This window comes from Mesocricetus auratus, unplaced genomic scaffold (assembly GCF_017639785.1).
Source record: "Mesocricetus auratus isolate SY011 unplaced genomic scaffold, BCM_Maur_2.0 Super-Scaffold_100009, whole genome shotgun sequence".
In the NCBI taxonomy this organism is placed as follows: domain Eukaryota; kingdom Metazoa; phylum Chordata; class Mammalia; order Rodentia; family Cricetidae; genus Mesocricetus; species Mesocricetus auratus.
In genome coordinates this window covers 53385303-53397544 of record NW_024429193.1, presented here as the reverse complement: position 1 = coordinate 53397544, position 12242 = coordinate 53385303, and the positions used below count along the sequence as shown (strand labels likewise).

At 43.1% G+C, this 12242-nt stretch overlaps 1 protein-coding gene across 3 annotated transcripts; it reads left to right on the top strand.

Moving 5' to 3' along the window:
- The first annotated feature begins 546 nt into the window (after positions 1–546).
- Bcas2 (BCAS2 pre-mRNA processing factor) lies at positions 547–11777 on the top strand. Of its 3 annotated transcripts, none has more exons than XM_013118129.3 (8): positions 547–707; positions 790–882; positions 4828–4898; positions 5401–5562; positions 8232–8282; positions 9885–9965; positions 10794–10872; positions 11325–11777. In XM_013118129.3, exons 1-8 carry the CDS (start codon positions 615–617, stop codon positions 11343–11345), a joined length of 651 nt encoding a protein of 216 aa, XP_012973583.1. In that variant the 5' UTR covers positions 547–614; the 3' UTR covers positions 11346–11777. The 3 variants fall into 3 exon arrangements, with proteins under 3 accessions (XP_012973583.1, XP_021086598.1, XP_005076598.1); XM_021230939.2 differs by having other exon boundaries at positions 10794–10900; XM_005076541.4 differs by lacking the exon at positions 10794–10872 and having other exon boundaries at positions 548–707.
- Positions 11778–12242: the final 465 nt, after the last annotated feature.

Here is a 12242-nt window from a genome sequence, read left to right as displayed (position 1 = left end):
TTCTACTGTCTATCAAAGAACATTCTTAAGGGGCCCACTGTGAATGAGGATAAAGTAAGGGGTGCTAAAAGACCAACACTATGCGAGAGTTCAGAAGGTAGGTTAAAGGGAGTGAGAAATACATTTCTCCCCTTCAGTGAAGTCCAGCAACCGCCTCTTGAGAAGTTCCCACGCCAAGAATGCGCTGAGCTTTCGTCTTTTAAACCACTCCCCCTTCTGCTATGCGAGCATCACCTGCATTGCTGGCCTATGCTAACTCAAAAGGCATGGTTTCCTCTCTCTCCCCCATGTCTTGTCTCCTGTCTGCCCTATTGTTTTTCTCTTAAACTCGAATAAAATTGTCCTCGGAACTTCAGGAAAAACAACACATGATAGCCACGGAAAGATAGGCAAAGTGCCATGTCTACCGGGACGTAAGTGCGTGTGGCCTCAAACAAAACAGTCCACCCCCAACAAAACAGTCCTTAAGGCCTAGCGGCCACAGAATTAGCAACCTGGGCTCGCCCGAATCCAAGAGGCAGCGCCGTGTGTGACGTCATCTCCAGGCGCAGGCGCAGTGGAATGGTATTGAGCCTGCGCAGACTGACGGCGCTATTGGAGCAGAGTGTCTCGCCATGGCGGGCACGGGCTTGGTAGCCGGAGAGGTGGTGGTGGATGCGTTGCCGTACTTTGACCAAGGCTACGAGGCGCCCGGCGTGCGGGAAGCGGTGAGTGCGGCTCGTGTGCGGCGGGGTCGCCCGAGGCACGCTTCCCTTTCTCGCGGCGACCCCGGCTTGTTCTCTTTCTTAGGCTGCGGCCCTGGTGGAGGAGGAGACGCGCAGATACCGACCTACCAAGAACTACCTGAGCTACCTGACAGCCCCGGATTATTCTGCCTTTGAAGTAAGTGCGGCGCCCTGGGTCCCGCGCCCTGACCGGGATTCTTGCCGGCTTAGATTTCGGATTGAGGGCTTTAGCACTGTGAAATGGACATCTTCCAAGTTGCTGGAAGCAACTGCTGCTTGCTGCTCATATTGCATGTCATGTAGGCATCAGTTGGTTCAAAATAGCCCGATGAGCTTTCCTCGGGGTTCGTATTACAAGAAATACTTAATTGGTTTCTGCAGACTTATTTAATACAATATCTTGGGTCTTTTATTTTTTAAGCGCCCCTAGTAAATTTCCGAAAAGGATTCCTTATCCTTTATTCTCCAAGGTCCACTCAGAAACAGGTAATAATCACGGGATTTTAATATTTATAATCTTAACTACCTTTACTCTTTGCAACCACTGGAGGGAGATTTTTGTAACAAAACTCAGATAGTTAGCAGGTGTATGAATGCCTGAACAAACATGTCTAACGGCATACCATTTAAAATTGTTATCCTACAAGTGCAACCAAAATACCATTTAGGTCCTAGTCAGGTATTCAGTTACAAACTTTTAAATGCTTTAATACATTTTTTCTGCCCTTTTAAAATGAGCATGATTCCCGCCTGGTTAATTTAATCCTTTCTTAATAATTGCTAATGGTGTATTGGACTATCTTTCCTAGCTCAGAAAATGGTTCTATGAATTACACAACTGTTCATTTTTATTCTTCTGCCAATGAACTTTTTTGAGGTAGGAACTCATGCTGGCCTGTAACTCACTAAGGCAGGTCAGCTTTGAACTTGGAATAATCCTCCTGCTTCAGGCTTGTGAGTGTTGGAATTGCAAGTGTAAGGCACCACATCCAATTCTTGATGTAGGAGTGTGTGTGTGTTTAGACAGAGCCTCAAGTAGCTCAGGCTGGCATTGAACTCTGCATTGTAGCCTGGGACAGCATTGAAGTGCCAGTCTGCTGATCTCTACCTCCAGATGCTAGGATTAAAGGCATGACCACCACTCCCAGAGACAGGGTGGGTGGTTTTTAGTCATTCAGTGGGTTATGGATGTTTGCCATTGTTTAAGGGGCTTAGTTGCAAGTTGTTATTGGGCATAGTCAGGGGACAAAATTAAACAAAGGAGTTTAGATTCAGGGATCTCTTTCTGAAAAGGAAAAAAAGGGAATATATGAAGGCTAGGATAAAAGGGTAGATTATTGAATCTATTTTTAGGCTAAAATACTGTACATTTGTGTGGAGTTTTTGGGGGGGGGCTTTCGAGACAGGGTTTCTCTGTGTCTTTGGAGGCTGTACTGGAACTAGCTCTTGTAGACCAGACTGGTCTCGAACTCATAGAGATTTGCCTGCCTCTGCTTCCTAAGTGCTGGGATTAAAGGTGTGAGCCACCACCGCCCAGCGGTATGGATTTTGTATATTGATACAAATTTAAGATTATTTTTGTTACAACATACTGTAATGTACTTATGCAACTCATTTAAAATTGTAATATAAAGCCGGGCATTGGTAGCGCACACCTTTAATCCCAGCACTTGGGAGGCAGAGGCAGGCGGATCTCTGTGAGTTCAAGGCCAGCCTGGTCTACAGAGTGAGTGCCAGGATAAACTCCAAAGTTATACAGAGAAACCTTGACAGAAAAACAAAAACAAAACAAAACCCTGCTATTACAAACTGTTTAGGATAATTAAGATAACAATCAAACTTGTAAGGTTTAGATGAAGACAGAAATAAGCTTTATGTAGCCTCGTGTATTTTAGACAGGTGGTCTTCACATACTTCAGAGATCTACAGAACATGACATTTAAGATGTTTTAATAGCATTAGGCTTTTCATGACAGTGAGGCACATCTGCTCCTGAAAGCACCAATTCGCTTCAGAGAAGATGATGGGCATCAAAGAAGCCCCGTATGGAGTTTGGTTTCAATGTGACAAAGCTAGCCATTGGGCAAGAAAATGCCTTTGTCTCGACTGCTGACAGTATGCTGTTCAAGCTGGACAGGCAGGACACAAAAGAAGGCAACTGCTGAACTTTGCCAAGACAAGGTATAACAGTCCTTCAAAACTCCTGCTTCACAAAAAAAATCTGTCAGATATTCTAGGCTTCCATATGTAGTTTTGTTTTGCATTTTCTGATAACTGTCCAGCTGATTTGCCTGTCTGCTTATTTTTGGTACTTGTCTTTTATGTTTAGGTTTCTCCTGTTCTCTGTATATTGTGGATATTAATCCCCTGTAAGATAAATAGCTGGCAAAGATTTCTATTCTGGCCGGGCGTTGGTGGCTCACGCCTTTAATCCCAGCACTCGGGAGGCAGAGGCAGGCGGATCTCTGTGAGTTCGAGGCCAGCCTGGTCTACAAGAGCTAGTTCCAGGACAGCCTCAAAAAGCCTCAGAGAAACCCTGCCTCGAAAATCAAAATCAAATAAAAAAAAAAAAGATTCTATTCTGTAAGGTCTCTTCCTTCACTCTGGTAATTGTTTCTTTTGTTTTGTCACACTCACACACATTCTCTCTCTCCCTCTTTCTCCCTCTCCCCAGGGTTTCTTTGTAATAGCCTGGCTGTCCTGGAATTTGCTTTATAGATAAGGCTGGCCTCGAACTCACAGAGATCTGCCTGCCTCTGAATGCTACTACCCACTGAAAAAACTTTTTGATTTGTTGCCATTGCACATATGAATTCTTTTTGCTTTCTAGACTACTGGAGTCCTATTTAGAAAGTGCTTATGAAGCGTCTCCCCCTCATAAATACTGTCTATGCAAACTGAACAGAATATATAATATATTCCAGAACAGAATAGGCACAGTTTATATCCTCACAGAACTTAGATTCTAGTTTTGAGATGGGCAGATAAATTAAAAAGTCTCAGATTTTTTGATAAATGCTGTATAGAAAATTAATGATGTTGCTGGGCAGTGGTGGCCCACATCTTTAATTCCCAGCACTGGGGAGACAGAGAGAAATAGGCGGATCTCTGTGAGTTTGAGGCCAGGCTGATCTACAAAGCAAGTTCTAAGATAGCCAGGGCTACACAAATGTAATAGCAACTGGGTGGCTGTCATACATTAATTAGATGGTTGAAAGAGGTCTTTCAGGCTGAGAGACTGCTCCCTGTGTGGGGTTAGTTGTGATACCTTCCTCATCTAGAGCCCAGGTTCTTAAACTGTGTTGTAACCTCTCAGGGGGTCTTATAACTCCATGTGGTTCAGAAATCAAGTTCAAATCCAAGGTTGTGGCAGTGCTGGTGCATGTTGCTTTGTGTGACTTCATTGAAGTCCGGGTTTTAAACTGGATGGAACATGTGGGATTTACACTGTGTCAGACCACACAGCATCAGAGACTACCTGAACATTTGTCTCAGATTCAAGACCCTTATATGTTGTGAAATACAATTTAATGTGTGACTGGGGTTAAAGTTGTCTTTGGAGGCCAGGCGTTGGTGTCGAATACCTTTAATACCAGCACTCAGGAGGCAGAGGCAGGCAGATCTTTGTGGAGGCCAGCCTGGTCTACAAGAGCTAGTTCCAGGACAGTCTCCAAAGCTATAGAGAAACCCTGTCTCGATAAAGCAAAAAATAAAAATAAAAAGTTGTCTTCAGAGCTCCAAAACTGTTTGCAGTGCATTGAAAACTGCTCATTGAGGGTTAATCCTTCACACATGGGTTCTTTTATGTTTGCCTCCTTTTGTGCCTGGGCAGAATATAGAATTAATAAAAGTGTGTGCTTTTTTCTTCAGACCTAGATAGACTTGAACTCAGGCCCAAACTGGGGGATGGTGAAAGTGTAGCATGGTGGGAGAGCGTGTGCGAGCCCCTGGGTCAATTATAAGTATCCTTTAGAAAGGGAGGAGGGGTTGGTGACTGAGAGAAGCAGAAAGGTCCACTATAATGTAGTACAAAGTATGAAACCTCAGTAAACACTGTTTTCAGCCTGATCCTGGTACTAATTCTTTGTGTCTTGTGCATCAGACTGACATAATGAGAAATGAATTTGAAAGGCTGGCTGCTCGACAACCAATTGAATTACTCAGCATGAAACGGTGAGTGAGGTTGGGAAGAGCATTGCTAGCGGTGTGGAGACCGTGAACAGTGAGAGTAGAAGATAGAGTGCTGTTAGTTATAAACATGGTCACAGCCTTGTTTCTTTAAAAAAAAATGTTAGCAAATATAATACTTTTAAGCAACTTTTTAAAAGGCTGGTAAGACACTTTACCCAAGAGGGGTGCTGGTGACAAACAGGGATAAGAAACATCAGAGTCGCTGTGACTTTTACAGGTTAACTCGTTCACATTTATGAAAATAATTTTTTGTTACAGTATACAGTTGTGTTTTATTTGTAAATTAGTTTCCAGGGTAATGGGTTAAGGTTAGGGTTGGAGGGGGGTGGGGATCGGTAATTTGTGTGCGTGTGCGTGTGCGTGTGCGTGTGCGTGTGTGTGTGTGTGTTTGTGTATCAGGCATATATCCATGAGGATTCTATTGGAAGGAGTGATTGAGATTTGGCAAGATATGTTGTTGTATTTATTTGTTGTATAATTTCAGATATGAACTTCCAGCCCCTTCTTCGGGTCAGAAAAATGACATTACTGCATGGCAAGAGTGTGTGAACAATTCCATGGCCCAGTTAGAGCATCAAGCAGTGCGAATTGAGAATCTGGAACTGATGTCACAGCATGGGTGTAATGCCTGGAAAGTATATAATGAGTAAGAAGCATTGGCCTCCCTCCTTTCTTGCCCTGTCCCATTCAGAGTTTTCAGTGTCTTTTAAAAGTGTAGTATGTACATACTTAGAATCCCAGCACTTGGGAAACTGAGGCATGGGGAATACCACAAATACTGCCTGGTTTATATGTTGAATTTGAGGTCATCAAGGCTTATATAGTAAAACCCTATATCCAAAATAACAGTAATGCTGGATTTGACTTGGGAATGTATCAGTACAGCAACAAAAGGCTTTAGTCCTACGTTAGAGTTCACCAGTGCTAAGCTACCTACATTCACATAATTAACCATGTGTTCACTTTATAAGAAAATGAGTTTGGAGGGTGATTGACAGAGTACATAGAATGCAGTCTGATTTTCTTTCTTTTTTTTTTTTTGAGACAGGGTTTCTTTGCATTGTTTTGGAGGTTGTCCTAGAACTCACTCTGTAGACCAGGCTGGTCTCAAACTCACAGAGATCTACCTGCCTCTGCCTCCCAAGTGCTGGGATTAAAGGTGTGCACCACCAAGGCCTGGCTGCAGTCTGATTTTCATGTTCACCTGCCATGTTCTTTAAAGTCCTGGCCAGGTGGTTGTTCATCTGTAGTCCTGCAATGCTCAGGAGGCCGAGGTAGGGAGATCACCATGAGTTTCCTGTCAGCTTGAGCTATAGAGTGAGATCTTGCCTCAAAAAAGTCAAACAACAGCCATGTGGTGGTGGTGCACACCTTTAATTCCAGAATTTGGGAGGCAGAGGCAGGCAGATCTCAGAGTTCTAGTCCAGCCTCGTCTACAGAGAGTTTCAGGACAGCCTGAGCTGCACAGGGAAACGCTATCTCAAAAAAAAAAAAAAAAAAAAAAGGTGGAGCAGCCCTCATGTAGCCTTAGCTAAGGCCAGCAACCCAGATTGTTCACTGCTGTGCACTGTTTGTGAACTGCTGCAAATAGTAAACAGTATTGTTTGGCAAGATTGGCAGCTTGCAGTGTAGGATTTGGGAATAATAGTGAGGTTTGGAACTATAAAAAGATTCTACTAGAAACCATTCTGCTGGTTTGAGTGTGTTGATGCCACCAGTTTAGCTCCAAGTTTCCTGACTGGATGATAAACTAGAGAAAGATGGAAGACACACAGATGCTCCTCCAGCCTCCACATGGGCAAATGTAACTGTACACTCCAAAACAGAATGAGAATCATTAGCCAGTATGGTGGTGCCTGCCTGTATGCCTGTAAACTCAACACAGGTATGGTTGTGCATGCCTGTATGCCTTTAAGTTCAGCACAGGCATAGTAGTACATGCTTATATGCTAATAAGCTCAGTACTTGGGAGGCTGAAGCAGATGAACAGATCTATGTGAGTTCCAAGTCAGCCTAACTCACGTGGGTAGACCCAGTAGCACCTTTAAGCCAAGCATTTGGGAATATCAGAAGTTCAGTGCCAAACTGGGTTGAGACCCTTTTTTAACAAATTTTTAAAAGGATTTATGGAATCCGGTGGTGTCCATGGTATAGTGTTTACCAGGCACGCAGAAGCTATAGGTTTGGTACCTAACATCCACACCCACCCACAGACAAGAAACTGGAGTCAAAAGTCAGCATGGTGACACAGCTGAAATTCCAGCATTTAGGAGTAGAGACAAGAGAATTTCAAGCTGAACATCAGCCTACGCTGTGCAGTGGGACCTTCCCTGGGACGAGAGACAGGCAGTGTGGAGGACACAGGAACGAAGGTGGCGTGGTCTAGTCTGCTTGTCTTCTTGAACTCGGGTTCTGCCGCATCTCTCTTCTCGTGACTGCTGTGCGTGTGTGATCACAGCACTTCCCTTTAGTCACAGCACTCTGCTGACTTTCAGAGCATGTTTGCCTCCTCCAAACCCAGTAGATAACTTTTCCACAGGAAGCATGTATTATCAAAGTAAACTTCCAAGAAGAAAGCTCAAACAAGCAAAAAAATCCTTTTAATCATCAGAGGGCAGAATAGAGCACCAGAAAGAGCCCTTCGTCCTGAGGGCATGGTGAAGCCTCTGAAAGTGAGCAGCAGAGGGAACAGCTGGATAGTACAGCTGTGTGAGGAAAGAAGTCATTAGAGGAGAGAAAGGAGGGTGAGCTGCAGCAAATCTGAATTCAGAAGCCAGGAAGTGCAGGGGAGCAGCCTTGGGGTCAGTGTCAGCAGCACAGCCTCACCAGCGTTGCTCCTGGAGGCCTGCAAGGTGATCTGCTGTCAGAAGTTGCTGATGTGGCATGTGGGTGTGGTGGCACATTCCCTAACTTTGCAGCTGCCTGAACGTAGGCTGAGACAAGAGGATTGCCTGAGTGCAGGAGTTCAAGGCCACCCTGATCAGCATTGTGGGACACTGTCTCCAAAACAAGAGTCCGAGAATTTAAGAAGTATCAGGGGGCTGGAGAGATGGCTCATAGGTTAAGAGGTAACATCATGGGTGGTGGTTCACGCCTTAATCCCAGCAATTGGGAGGCACAGGCAGTGTCCAAAGTCAAGCTGTCAGTAAAGTGCTGGGTTAAACAAGCTAATGTTTATGAATTATCTGACATACTAGTCACAGAGATCCCAGGATTTAGTAATTTTAGCAGAAAAGCCTGACTTTGTATAATACAATAGGTAGCTCAGTTTTCATTGGTGATACCAGATTTCAGAGTGTATGTGCTCTTCCTTAGAAACCTCGTTCATATGATTGAACATGCACAGAAGGAGCTTCAGAAGTTAAGGTAAGTGTTTTTCTCTATTTGAATAAAGTTTAGGTGAGCCTGACAGAGTGGGGGAAGAAAACCACTAAGACTATAGTCCTGTGAAAGTAAATAACTATCCACTTTCCTTAAGCAATTAATTTTCAGTTGTATATTGCTATCAGTGTGGGTAAAATAGTAGAAATCCGTAAATTCCAAGAGGTAGATAGCAAAGAGTAGCAAAAGTCAAAGTTTGTGTGTTGTGGCACGCGTTGGAGGGAAACTTGGGATAGACTTTGTTGCATGCTTGCTGGTTTATGAGAAGTGGGTTGGGAAACCCCTGAACATTGCGTAGACGGAGCCAGGAGTATGGAGCACAGCTGTAGTCCCAGTGCTTCCGTCGCTCACAGCCTGGACTACTGAGACACTGTCTCAAAACTCACCCCTGCTGTCTGAAGGGGTTCGTACCTGAGGATACGCCAGTCAGCAGGGGTCATATTGAACAGCCGGCAGGGAAACCTGGGAAATTGACCTGGCCTCCAGCCAGAGGTGCTGGAGCACCTTCATAGTTACAACTTGGAGGAGCCAGACAAGCTGCATGGAAAGCCAACTCCTTGGTCTAAGGGCTGGTAGATTGTGGATCGGCAGGACCAAATGGCTGGATAGCACAGAGTTTCACATACACTGGAATATGTTACTGGATATATTACAAGTGCGAGAAATTGTCTTCATTTGGGAATTTTGTTTTCAATTGGTTTTGGTTTTAGAAGTGGATCATTTAACAAATAGCCATGTACTGTCTCGTAAAACCAAAAAAAAAAAAAAAAAAAAAAAAGAATAAGCTTGAAACCTGAAAATGTATTCTTGTTGTACAACTCTCAAAATCTGCAAACCTAGAAAGAACACCTTGGGAGTTAGGCAGGACATTGCAGGATAACACACTGCACACATACACATATAGGAAGGAACCTGAAAGGACATCGAGGTCTTAGTTCATGTTCTGTTGCTAGTAATACCACAGACTAGATAAGTCTGAAAGAAAAGATCCTTATTTTGGCTCACAGTTGTGGATCATTGGGGCTGAAGAAGCGCATCTGTTGACAATCCTGCTAGGGACAGATCCCAGCGTTGTAGATGGAATCACATGACAAGAGACAAGGAGGCTGCATTTCTGTGTTCTGGTTTCTAACTGTAAAGCCACTAGTATTCTGTATTTGGAGTTGTGTTCTGGTAACCTTATCTAACCCATACCTCCTTAAAGTCCACCACTAAGTACTGTAACTGTACCCACTTCTGCTCCCATAGCATCCCACAATGGCATAGGCTCCAGTGTGAGTGAGCATTCAAAGTGTGGTACTCCTGAAAATCCCACAGCTGTTGCCAGGGAAACGTGTGTGGAAGGAGGAATTTGTAGTCTACATACATGTTTATGGGTTGGTTGGTGTTTTCTTTTCTCCCACAAGGAGCATATTCTCCAGAAGGTGTAATTAAAAAAATAATTAGAAGCAAGTTAATTCCTAGAATTACTCTATAATTGTGTATGTGAACCTAAAGAGCTTAAAGATAATTTCTTGTATAATTTTGTCCTATTGATTTTTGTCATATATTAAAATGTCATTGGGTTGTGTAAAATATTTTTTACAGGAAACATATTCAAGATTTAAACTGGCAGCGAAAAAACATGCAACTCTCAGCTGGATCTAAATTGAGAGAAATGGAGTCAAAGTGAGTGTATAATTTCATTGTGTTTTAGGTTTAGTGTGTTCTAAGAGCAAGATTTACAGTTTCAGTAATATTCACATGGGATGCCATGGAATCAAAGGCTGTTCATGTACCTGCCCTTTGCTGAGGGAGGAGCATACGGAGTAGCTGGGACTGCAGACAAGGACTGAGCTATTGCTAAGTGGTGCTGGTCTCACAGCCCCCAACTTGAGGCCGTTAATCTTGTAGGAAGGGGAATTTCATAGTTTGCCTAATTTGTTTGCTTACCTTTGTTATTGTATATTATTTTAGAAATATATTCTTCTACATATACATACATATATCATTTATAGAAATTCCTAACTGTAAGTTGTATGTGGCCATGAGCACCTTAGTCTCAGCATGTAAGAAGTTAAGCAAGAAGGATCTTGAGTTTAAGGCCAGTCTTGGCTACAGAGTGAGAGAGACCCAGTTTCCAAAAAGAAGAATTAAATACCTATATCAAGTGATGGGTTTGTAAGTCATTTCTATTATTCTACTTTCCCTTCATCACCCACACCATTCTCCTTGTCCCTCTTCCTGCCTTCAGTGTCATCAGGGTCTGGTCACTTCCACATTTTCCTGCAAGCTCATGCTTCTTTTAAATTTGTCCTTGAGACTTATTTACAGGAGCTAAGTTTATGGATTTGGTTGGTTTGGTTGTTTTGTTTTTTTCCTTTGTCAATTCTAGAATCTTGTCCATTATTTTCTAAGATTCTGCCCTGTTTTCTGTTAATCTTATGCTGTCTTCCATTACCCTGTTCTGTCTCTTCTGTCTCACTAATTCTCTCCTGTTTCTGCTTATTTCCTAAGGAAAAGTTATCATGAGACAGTTGACGATTCGCTTACGATTATAAGAAATAATGCAGACAGCTCGAGAGATGACTCAGAGGTTAGGAGCACTGGCTGCTTTTCCAAAGGTCTGAGTTCAGTTTCCAGCAACCACATGGTGGCTCAAGACCATCTGTAATGAGATCTGGTGCTTTCTTCTGGCCTACAGGGATACATGCACGCAGAACACTGTATACATAATAAATTAGTAAATTTAAAAAAAAAGCCAGGTGGTGGTGGTGCATGCCTTTAGTCCCAGCACTTGGGAGGCAGAAGTCTACAGAGTGAGTTCCAGGACAGCCAGGGGTGCTACATATCCCTGTCTCAGGAAAAAAAGAAATAATGCAGAGAAATCCTGTGTACCCTTCTACTTTCCCAAGAGTGTGTTTCATATTTTTTTAAACAGAAAGTTAAAATGTTAGTGCCCTGAGTGAAACTATATGTTTAAGATAAGCTCTGAAATTTTGCATCAAGTCCTTTTTTTTTTTTTTTCAATCTTTTTTTCTTTCCTAGTTGGGTATCCCTGGTAAGTAAGAACTATGAGATTGAAAGGACTATTGTGCAGCTGGAGAACGAGATTTATCAAATCAAGCAGCAGCATGGGGAGGCAAACAAGGAAAACATCCGCCAAGACTTCTGACCTTGGGCAGAAGGGAAGAGAAACCTCAGGCCCCGGGACTTTCTCAGAGCAACTGGTTAGGTGTTTAGAGACTGTGGACTGTGTATGCTGTTGTGTTGCTTTATATGTGTGGTTAGCAAAATAAAGATTTTCAACATGTTGCTATTTTTGTAGCTATAAAAATCTGCGTTTTCAAAGTGATTATGACTTTAGAATAATTTTGTAGCAGTTCTTTTTTGAAGGCTTCAAATTTTGTGAGTAAGCTTTATTTAAGACTTCCAACATGTTTGGGAAGATGGGAACTTTGAGTTTGTGTTTTTGTTGAATAAAGTACAGTTCTAAGCATATTTTTTTTGTGGGTAGGTGCAGTGAACTTTATTGGTGGTATTCATGAGAATGGGACTCGTTCTGGGGATCTATGATAGAAACAGGACATGTTTGGTGTTGGAGACAGAGTTGGGACAGGAACTTCTCAGCAGCCGAGGGCCTGTCTTCCTCTCTTCTTGCTGTGGTGTGTGGTTTGGGGCTTCATACTCCTTGAAGACCATGTAAAGCTACAGAGAAACCCTGTCTCAAAAAAACCAAAAAAAAAAATCATTTCTGCTGGGCTGTTGTGGCACATGCCTTCAATCCCAGCACTTGGAAGCAAAGGCAGTTTGTGAGTTCGAGGGATACACAGAGAAACCCTATTTCCGGGGCAGGGTGCAGGGTAGGGGGGCGGGAGAAAAAAAGTCATTTCCCTTACCCCTGGCAGAAAGGACATAGTGGCTCTTCATTTGACGTATACCTGTGACTGCATATCAAAGTCCATG

Coding starts and splice junctions, on each gene's coding strand:
- Bcas2 (XM_005076541.4), top strand. CDS start 615: ATGGCGGGCACGGGCTTGGTAGCCGGAGAGGTGGTGGTGGATGCGTTG. Junction 708..789: donor CGCCCGGCGTGCGGGAAGCG/GTGAGTGCGGCT, acceptor TCTCTTTCTTAG/GCTGCGGCCCTGGTGGAGGA. Junction 5,563..8,231: donor GCCTGGAAAGTATATAATGA/GTAAGAAGCATT, acceptor GCTCTTCCTTAG/AAACCTCGTTCATATGATTG.